The sequence below is a fragment of the Phyllobates terribilis genome, unplaced genomic scaffold (assembly GCF_046119375.1).
Source record: "Phyllobates terribilis strain yellow unplaced genomic scaffold, ASM4611937v1 Scaffold_5__5_contigs__length_657084704, whole genome shotgun sequence".
Classification (NCBI taxonomy): domain Eukaryota; kingdom Metazoa; phylum Chordata; class Amphibia; order Anura; family Dendrobatidae; genus Phyllobates; species Phyllobates terribilis.
The window spans coordinates 374,218,899-374,229,476 of record NW_027362765.1 but is presented as its reverse complement, the minus strand read 5'-3'; the positions used below and the strand labels follow the sequence as shown (position 1 = coordinate 374,229,476).

Sequence of the window (10,578 nt, the reverse complement as noted above, 5' to 3'; positions counted from 1 at the left end):
GAAATATTCCAGGCTGGTAGGAGGCAAACAAATTCCCACAGAAAAGTACCAGCAGTAATGTTCAGGGACCCGCGCTTGTAGAAGGCGGAGACAACACCGGGAGAAATAGTGACGACTGGGGACCGAGTATGGACATGAGGCATGAGGCTGTGAAAAGCTTCCGCCTCCATGAGCCAAAAAGACCACATTTCAAGTCCAAGCAGCTGCCCAGAAATCTGGCAGTTTTGTATTGCGGCCAGTGGGTGGGTGGCTGGCTGTATACTTGCGCTTGCATTCCAAGTAACAGAAAACTAAGCAGATGGTGGTCTCTATCATCATCATGGCCTCATCTCGGCACTATTAACTCTCCTGAAGGAGAAGCCAGGGCCCACCTGAGGAGTATCCAGTTTTCTTGTGGGTCCGTCCATCCCTGCCGAGAAGCAGCCCTGGCTAAGAAAAGTGTGGGGGAAGGTTCCTGGACACTCTATGGCAGCTTTTTTAATGTGGATCGGACGTGCTTAGGCATGTTATTTCTCAAACCGCATTGCAGATCAGGCCATTGCCCAACTCTGTAGTCATGAAATTAAATGCGCAAAGAATGATGCTTTTGTGTCAAAGCACCACCGACAAGTATGGGTTGATGTTGGACGGGCTGCCATTGCTTCTGCAACAATCTGCATTAGAGGACTCCCTGGGAGAAATGACACCCAGAGTAGATACGGTTTCCCTATATGCCAGTCCTTTCACCAAGCTAAAGAATATGGCTGTGGTGAAATACAACTCAGCAAAAAAAGCTGTGGACTGGCTCCGTACAGTCCCTGTCCACATTCACCTGTCCACATGTTTTGGTTAAGCGGTCCTTCCCATTAAGTGCACTGGGGAGGGCACGGGTAATGCTGTGGGACCAGTGCTTGTGGAAGGCGGAGACAATACCGGGAGAAATAATGGTGGCTGGGGACCAAGTATGGACACCCGGCCACCGCCGGCATAAGGTTATGAAAAGCTTCTGCCTCCACGAGCCTAAAAGGCCACATTTCAAGTGAAAGCAGCTTTAGAGGACTTCCTGGGAGAAATGACAGCTGGGTAGATATGGTTTCCCAAGTCCTTTCACCAAGCTAAACAATATGGCTGTGGTGAAATACAACTCAGCAAAAAAAGCTGTGGACTGGCTCCTTAGCATCCCTGGCCACATTCACCTGTCCACGTGTTTGTGGTTAGGCGGTCCTTCCCAGTAAGTGCACTGGCGAGGGCACTGGTAACGTTGTGGGACCCGTGCTTGTGGAAGGCGGAGACAATACCGGGAGAAATAGTGGTGGCTGGGGACCGAGTATGGATCCCCGGTCACCGCCGCCATAAGACTGTGGACAGCTTCCGCCACCACGAGCCTAAAAGGCCACATTTCAAGTGCAAGCAGCTGTCAAAAATTTGGCAATATAGTATTGCAGCTTGTGGGTGGGTGGGTGGCTGGCTGCATACTTGCGCTTGCATTCCAAGGAATGGGGTAGGGACAATTGAACGCTGCACTGGGACAAGGACGTGAACAGTGATTGTTGCAAGTCTGCAACGACAGGTGCATGGCGGGAGGCATCTTTGCATACGCCAAGGATCACTTATTATGGGCACACTTTTAGACAGTGACCTGGGAGTCAGAGATGCTTCCAGAGATCTTCCCCATGCTGTTCCCATGTCTTTTCAGCACTGTATGCATGTGTCTGATGATGTGTCACATACCACATGGCCAGATAAGGTTGTAAAATGTTAAAATGACATTTCCCAGTGAATGCATTTGTCTTGGTTGAAAGCAATGCAAAAGTGCAAAAATGCTATGTGTGAACATAGCCCAAGGTGTGGAGGAGTATTTTTGTTTTTGGTTATTTATTTTGCCTTATATACAAGTCATTACCCTGGAAAGGATGTTCCTTAACATATTTCCCAGGAAAATCCATTTTAGTTTCGTTTATGTATGTTTTATTGTGTGTCTGTAAAAGTGGCGTAATACTCTGATAACATTGTTGACAGAAGTGACCTGGGAGTCAGAAATGCTTCCAGGTGTCTTCCCCACGCTGTTCCCATGTCATTTGAGCACTGTTCCCTTCGATTTGGGCAATTTTTAGGCCTCTGCTGACCCCCGGGGGGAGTCGCCTGAGAAATACTCGAGTTTCCCATAGACTTACATTGGGCTTGTTGCTCGGGTCGAGCACCCAAGTATTCCAATTTGCTCGACCCGAACAATGAGTACTCGAGCATTTTAGTGCTCGCTCATCACTAAATATTATCATCATCATGTAAAAGGATTGGTTTATGATGAAAGAGGGAGCGTCAGAAGAGGATTATAAAAGAACAAGGGTGTGAAGGACTCCTCCTCTTTCCTTCCTCTACCCATAGAAGAACATAGAGGTTTTTGGTTATGTTGTTTATGTCACAGCTGGCAGGATTTGGTCCTGAAATTACCTGCTCACTGCCTTGCAGTGACTTGGCATGGTGGAATGTTTGGGAAGCAGGGTCATAAAAGTTTGTAAAAGATTTATTTGGATAATAACCCAACACTGTTATTCTGTGTATTATTATTTGGATGAGTTTCTCAACCCAAGGCCATCCAAAAAATGTGGTCGTAAAAGTAGTCTTAGGGAAATTTAACATTACTTGTTCTACACTGTGTAAAAAAATTGTATTGGAGTATATGGCTAAAATGACATTCTCCCATGAAACCCAGTGTGTGTCTAGGCTTCACAGGCCTACCAACATGGCAGCCTTGTGGGCTTTCGTCAGAACTTTGGCTGCCATAACAATTCATTTGCACCCTGTGATCGCTCCATGGGTCACGGATAGGTGCCCAGAATGGCATGCCTACAGGACCATGCACATTAAGGGGTTGACAACTCAAATCACTGCTGTTACAGGTGGCTGATGGCTTTTTCATGGTTTCAACAAATGTTTTTGCTTCATTATCTCACCCTCTAAAAATTATCCAAAAATCACAACACATTCCTAGCTCCTATAAACTTTGAAAAAAGGAAGATCACAGATACTGAATCTGCATTTATGCCAGGACTGTTTAGATACTCAAAGACATAGAAGAACCTTGATAAATAACTTTATAGACCTCAGAATTTTTGTTTACTCTTGGACTCTTTTCAATTAAGACCTGCTAGATATTGTGAAATCAAATCTGGTGGGATTTCCCCTTTATAAGGCCTTATTGGGATGAGGTTCAGCTGCTCTTCCATCTTCTTTTTTGGACATTGTAGACCTCACCTTTTGTGGGTCAGGCTAACAAACCCTCAAAGTTAAAATTACATACTGCCATGCAGTTGATTCTGCATGTGGTTTGTCCTGATGAAGAAGTGATATACTTCGAAATGCGTTGACAAATAAACCGCTATTAAAACTCCTCAGTCCTGGGATTCATTATTGAACACCCTTGATCTAAAATCCCGGTATCATCGGCAGTGCAAAGTAAATCCCCAAAACTCCTTTACTCATCCTATAGCTTAACAGATACACCGACCAGATTCAATACAAAACATAGGCTTTGTACAGTATGCTTCTTATTGAAGTCGTATCCTGCTTTTTATGCTTGCTTAGATAGGAGCTATGCACTTCTCAGGGGTCTATTGTGGTGGGAGTCTCAGGACTCGATTGCCACCAATCTGAAGGCAATTCAAGTGCCAGCTAAATATGAAAAAATCAGATACACAGTTGAGCTACTCTTTAACCTACATTCTCTAGTGCCATAGGCTACATATGATGTTCCTTTGTATTCTCAAAAGAAAATTATTATTGAAAAGGAACTGAAACTGTGATTTGGTTTTAGATTTTTATTGATCTTTCAGCTGCTACAATGTTGTAAATAACCATATAGTAGCAAAAATAAAAAGTATATGAAAGTAAATGTTTAGTTGGCGGCAACGGTGCTGGAAATCCAGGAGTTGTAGTTGCAGACCTTGGTGTAGACACCAGGATAGTCCCTGAGGGCACAGCCATACCCCCAGGAGACAATACCCTGGAGCTGTCCATTGCAGACCACGGGTCCACCTGAGTCACCCTGGGAAGATGCAAAGAGAAATTGTTAGAATTTCATGGATTAATAAATATCAAGTAATTATATTCTAGGCAATGACCAGAGACATCTCTCTCGTAAACGTATAACAAGAAGATCCCAGTGCAAAATATGTCACAGGGATCCCCATCTACCATGTACCTTATATAATACCGGTGACTTGCAGAGGGAACCAGGATCCTTGCGATTGCTGTCTTAGCATCACCTACAGCTACAACCATAAACCTTCATAACCTTCTCAAATATGGCAACTTTTGCTATGGAAGACATGTTTTGGTAAAGATGGCCTAAATATCTTACAGACTTATTGCCTGAATGTCTGTTTGACCAACTTTAACATGCACATTTGGTTTGACTGATCATCTCAATTGTGGAGATTAATGTGCATGCTCTCCTGGCAGTGACAGTACCTGCACGAGATTTAGGCAAGAGGAGCCAGGTTACTGAACAAGCAGTGACCTCTCAGTCAAAGACCGGTGTCAGTCAGATGGGCCAGTGAATACCCAGATAGGAGAAGGCCTGCTGCACTTGCGACTCAATAGCATATACATTCATTGTTACTGAAGAACAAGAATACAGATTTCTTTGGATTTCTTCAAAAAAGGTATCAATTTAGTCTGCATTAAAACTCCATTATAGCCAGGTCTTTACAATCCAAAATGCTGCTGTCAGTTTTTCTTGACAAGAAGGGAATAAGCCATTACCAGAAATCTCTGGCAGTAGATAATCTCTAGTGAATTCAGAATGCTGGGATACCCAGTCCATCTGAATTAGTTGGTCGGTGCTCCACGAGGGTTCAGCCATTGTTCATCTATTGTATACAGGAACCAACACAGTCCAATTCTAGGGTCACGGATCTGACATTTATGGTATTAAAAAATTATATTACCTGGCAGGAATCTTTGCCTCCTTCCAAGTATCCAACGCAGATCATGTTGCCGGTGATCTCTCCTGGGTAAGCGTTGCTACACTGGGCGGCAGTCAGGACGGGGGCATCCACGCACTGGAGGAGGTTAGGCATGTTTGCTAAAAGTAAATTAACATTAAAAATTAACATATTGTATGTAGACACAAAAATTATTATCTTTATCTTGAAAAAAAAAAGAGAAATAATTTAACTAAACTAAAAAAAAAGTATTTTCTTTTTACGTTTTCCACATCCAATCATCTTTGAGTTCAACATTGGAAAATGGTGACTATGTAATTTCTGAAGTTTTTCATTTTCTCTTCTTTTATACATAGGATCTATCATATATCCTCAAAATAGACTATTGATGTCTAACTCCTGGAGATACCCCTTTTATGGGGCAATGCCATACAATGGCCAGTAAACCAGTTAAAGGACTGCATTCTTCTACATGCCCCACGTGGAATAGCAAATCATGTAGGCGATAGATAGATATATACCCTATTTTCCGTCTGTTTAAGTTTGGCTATCAATATTTCTTGATACCAAGAAGATCCATCAGAAACTACATCAGTTCTTGCTGATGGTTTTCTCCAAAGTGAGAAAGTAAGTGAAATTCATTTGTATTCTTACTCTTTAGTCTATGAAGCCCAAAAAAAGTTTGACGTTTTCCATTCACAATTGGTTTTAAATTGTTTAAAAAAAAAAAAAGAAAAGATTTTTATTTTTGCTTTTTCTTCTATTGTAAAAAAAATCTGACTGATAACATGTCAGTAATGCCTACTCCATTTCCATTTTTGAAAGTTCTGAATTCTGTATTTCATGACTTACTTCCACTGCTGAGCGTGTTGCCCCATCCGGAGATCAGACAGCTGGTGCCGGCAGCAGGGCAGCCACTGGGCAGACCAATAGGCTGGACGTAGGAGTTGACGGAGGCGGCAGAGGCCAGCTTGATCAACATGATGTCATTGTCCAGGGTCCAGGAGCTGTAGCTGGCATGTCTGATGACTCTGGCGGAGTTGATGAACTGCTCGGTACCTTCACTAACAGCGATGTTGTGCTCTCCCAGTCTGACCTGTACGCTCCTACAAAAAATGTATATTTTGATAAATTTCATCAAGAATAAAATAAAATGCTTAAAATGTCCCAGATGCAGAATTGTCATATTACAGAGGGAAATATGGAATACATAGCACACCATAGTTCACAGTCACAGCAGGATGATGTTACCTCTGACAGTGACACTATCCGTTTTATCAGTGTTCTGGATAAAATGTTCTTCCTAACCACAAATGACTAAGAGAGATAATTTTGGACCATTTTTTAATTTGAGAAAACACATGAAAAGACTGTCGCTATGCACTGTGCTATTAAATGGGCTCTTGGTTACTACCAGATTACCAGATGGTTCTATGGTGAGGTCGCATTGACATTACTAAGGCTGTGTTTATGCTAAAGACCTCGAAAGGGGTAGGATATAGTCCTAGAAGACCTCAGTGTTACACGTTTTTTCAAAGCAATTGGAGGCTTTGCAGTATTGCAATTTGTGGTGATTTGATTCACTGTAAATCAAATTTTGGGAAAAAAATTATCAAACCTGATACATTTTGAATTTCAAAAGATTTGATGTTCACTAATACTATGCAATAAAAGTCAAAAGTTTTTAAATTTACTTTTATGGCTTAGTTTTGGATCAAATTCTGGTAACTTACGACTTGTAGCAGTGAGCGGCGGAGATCACCCACAGGCTGTTGATCAGGGATCCACCACAGAAGTGGTAGCCGGAGTACAGGGACACCTGCCAGGGGACGGAGTTCTTGGCACAGGTGTAACCTCCTACAATCTTATCATCATCCTCAAAAGCAGCTGAGAACAATACAATTAACCAGGTTATATCTTGTTTCCATTCGTGTTTCATTAATGTAACAAATGTATAAAGGAAAATGATATATAAAGTATATGATCGAAATAATCAAAAATCCTCTCAAGAATCAATAGAAAATCAAATGTATTAAAAGGAACAATGGACTTCAAAAAAGAAACACCGGACTCACCAGCTGCTCCGAGGAGCACACAGATCAGGAGGAGTTTCATGATGGATGCAGAGTGAGTATGGAGCGTAAACCACAGATATTTATACCCAAAAAGTTACTACCCCTCTAACTCCTCCTCACCCAAGAGAAAGTTAATTAATATCTACATATCCTAAAATATACAATACTGATCTATGGATGAAGGTCACATTGAGGTGAATGACCTATTGAGTAGAAATAACCTTCTATACAGGACGGTAAATTTATTATATGTTACTTATGCTGTTTGTCTTTAGTCTGTGTTACTATAACTGATCAATTTAGGTGCATGATCCCAGCGTGATCTGCATGGGAGTGGTTGCACATGTCCCACCACCAGACTTATAGACTTTCTTTTATAGCTAACGCTAGACGTTTGGATTATTTTATGCTGCAGAATTTGCTGCGAATCCACAGAAATCCCAGTACAAATCCACGGTAGTTCCACCATATGTGAACATGGCCTATGCGCTCCAAAATACTTCTCCAAAGACTTTATTAAATTCTCAGTAAAGATATGGCATTGTCTTATTTATTAAAATATCCTGTCCCAGAGAATTTGCAATTGGATTCCCACGACTCGCCATAAAATGCTCACTACCATTTTACACAATGCATCAGACACAGAAGGCTCACATGTAATCTCAAGCACAACTGCATGGGTTAACTATAATATGTTGCAGCTGTCACAGCACATGATATAGCACAGCAAATCAGGAAGGACTCTCAGCGCCTGTATAAAAGCCGTGGCAGGGAGAGATAGGAAGAAAAGTCCTAAAACATTGGACAGATACTCCTGACAGTGTGTGTGGCACAACTGCAGCAGTGAACAAGAGTGTAGTAGTCTGCAAATAATACAGATTCAGTTGATTCTAATTTCTTGATATCTGCAAGCCCCAATATAGTCAAACAATGTGCGAATCAATTTGTGCAAATTGCCATAAAACAGCTGTCACCATACTACACATTGTAATAGATTGTATCTGTCATATTCTGTTTCATAGGCTTCTCAATAGTGATGAGCGAGTATGTTCTGTTAACCACTTCGCGCCAGAGTCTGTTTTTGCCTTCGTGACCGGGCCAATTTTTTCAATTCTGACCACTGTCACTTTATGAGGTAATTACTCTGGAACTCTTCAACGGATCCCACTGATTCTGAGATTGTTTTTTTGTGACATATTGTACTTCATGATAGTGGTAAAATTTCTTTGATATCACTTGCGTTTGATTGTGAAAAAATCGGAAATTTGGCGAAAATTTTGAAAATTTTGCAATTTTCAAACTTTGAATTTTCATGCCCTTTAATCAGAGAGATATGTCACACAAAATAGTTAATAAATAACATTGCCCACATGTCTACTTCACATCAGCACAATTTTGGAACCAAAATTTTTTTTTGTTAGGAAGCTATAAGAGTTAAAAGTTGACCAGCGATTTCTCATTTTTACAACAAAATTTACAAAAACATTTTTTTTAGGGACCACATCTTATTTGAAGTGACTTTGAGGAGCCTTTATAACAGAAAATACCCAAAAGTGATACCATTCTAAAAACTGCACCCCTCAAGGTGCTCAAAACCACATTCAAGAAGTTTATTAACCCTTCAGGTGCTTCACAGGAATTTTTGGAATGTGGAAGAAAACAATGAACATTTAACTTTTTTTCACAAAACTGCTACTTTAACCTCAAATTTTTAATTTTCACAAGGGCAGCCAGAAAAAATGGACCCCAAAATATGTTGTGTAATTTCTCCTGAGCACGCTGATACCCCATATGTGGTGCAAAGCCACTGTTTGGGTGCACGGCATGGCTTGGAAGGTAAGGAGCGCCATTTGACTTTTGGAATGGAAATTTGACTGGAATGGATAGCGGACGCCATGTTGCATTTGGAGAGCCCCAGAGGTGTCTAAACAGAGGAAACCCCCAACAAGTGACCCCATTTTGGAAACTAGACCCCTCAAGGAACTTATCTAGATGTGTGGTGAGCACCTTGAACCCCCAGGGGCTTCACAGAATTTTATAATGTTGAAGTGTGAAAATAAAAAAACACATTTTTAACACAAAACTGCTACTTTAGCCTCAAATTTTTAATTTTCACAAGGGCAGCCAGAAAAAATGGACCCCAAAATGTGTTGTGCAATTTCTCCTGAGCACGCTGATACACCATATGTGGTGCAAAGCCACTGTTTGGGCGCACGGCATGGCTTGGAAGGTAAGGAGCGCCATTTGACTTTTGGAATGGAAATTTGACTGGAATGGATAGCGGACGCCATGTTGCATTTGGAGAGCCCCTGAGGTGCCTAAACAGAGGAAACCCCCAACAAGTGACCCCATTTTGGAAACTAGACCCCTCAAGGAACTTATCTAGATGTGTGGTGAGCACCTTGAACCCCCAGGGGCTTCGCAGAATTTTATAATGTTGAAGTGTGAAAATAAAAAAACACATTTTTAACACAAAACTGCTACTTTAGCCTCAAATTTTTAATTTTCACAAGGGCAGCCAGAAAAAATGGACCCCAAAATGTGTTGTGCTATTTCTCCTGAGCACGCTGATACCCCATATGTGGTGCAAAGCCACTGTTTGGGCGCACGGCATGGCTTGGAAGGTAAGGAGCGCCATTTGACTTTTGGAATGGAAATTTGACTGGAATGGATAGCGGACGCCATGTTGCATTTGGAGAGCCCCTGAGGTGCCTAAACAGAGGAAACCCCCAACAAGTGACCCCATTTTGGAAACTAGACCCCTCAAGGAACTTATCTAGATGTGTGGTGAGCACCTTGAACCCCCAGGGGCTTCACAGAATTTTATAATGTTGAAGTGTGAAAATAAAAAAACACATTTTTAACACAAAACTGCTACTTTAGCCTCAAATTTTTAATTTTCACAAGGGCAGCCAGAAAAAATGGACCCCAAAATGTGTTGTGCAATTTCTCCTGAGCACGCTGATACCCCATATGTGGTGCAAAGCCACTGTTTGGGCGCACGGCATGGCTTGGAAGGTAAGGAGCGCCATTTGACTTTTGGAATGGAAATTTGACTGGAATGGATAGCGGACGCCATGTTGCATTTGGAGAGCCCCTGAGGTGCCTAAACAGAGGAAACCCCCAACAAGTGACCCCATTTTGGAAACTAGACCCCTCAAGGAACTTATCTAGATGTGTGGTGAGCACCTTGAACCCCCAGGGGCTTCACAGAATTTTATAATGTTGAAGTGTGAAAATAAAAAAACACATTTTTAACACAAAACTGCTACTTTAGCCTCAAATTTTTAATTTTCACAAGGGCAGCCAGAAAAAATGGACCCCAAAATGTGTTGTGCAATTTCTTCTGAGCACGCTGATACCCCATATGTGGTGCAAAGCCACTGTTTGGGCGCACGGCATGGCTTGGAAGGTAAGGAGCGCCATTTGACTTTTGGAATGGAAATTTGACTGGAATGGATAGCGGACGCCATGTTGCATTTGGAGAGCCCCTGAGGTGCCTAAACAGAGGAAACCCACAACAAGTGACCGAATTTTACAATCTACTCCTCTGTATAAATTAATCTAGTGGTGGGAAA

General features: G+C 41.8%; 1 protein-coding gene across 2 annotated transcripts in view; it reads right to left on the bottom strand.

Moving 5' to 3' along the window:
* Positions 1–3,782: 3,782 nt before the first annotated feature.
* LOC141273225 (trypsin-like) overlaps positions 3,783–10,578 on the bottom strand; it is a 142,008-nt gene continuing 135,212 nt past the window's right edge. The window contains exons 1-5 of one of the 2 annotated variants that reach the window (XM_073684796.1): positions 7,001–7,052; positions 6,659–6,812; positions 5,778–6,031; positions 4,929–5,065; positions 3,783–4,024 (exon numbers count right to left, since the gene is read on the bottom strand). In XM_073684796.1, coding sequence (XP_073540897.1) covers positions 3,875–4,024; positions 4,929–5,065; positions 5,778–6,031; positions 6,659–6,812; positions 7,001–7,040 — 735 coding nt within the window. In that variant the 5' untranslated portion in view covers positions 7,041–7,052 and the 3' untranslated portion in view covers positions 3,783–3,874. Of the gene's footprint in view, positions 4,025–4,928; positions 5,066–5,777; positions 6,032–6,658; positions 6,813–7,000; positions 7,053–10,578 lie in introns of those variants that run through there. The other variant, XM_073684797.1, reaches the window with a different exon arrangement.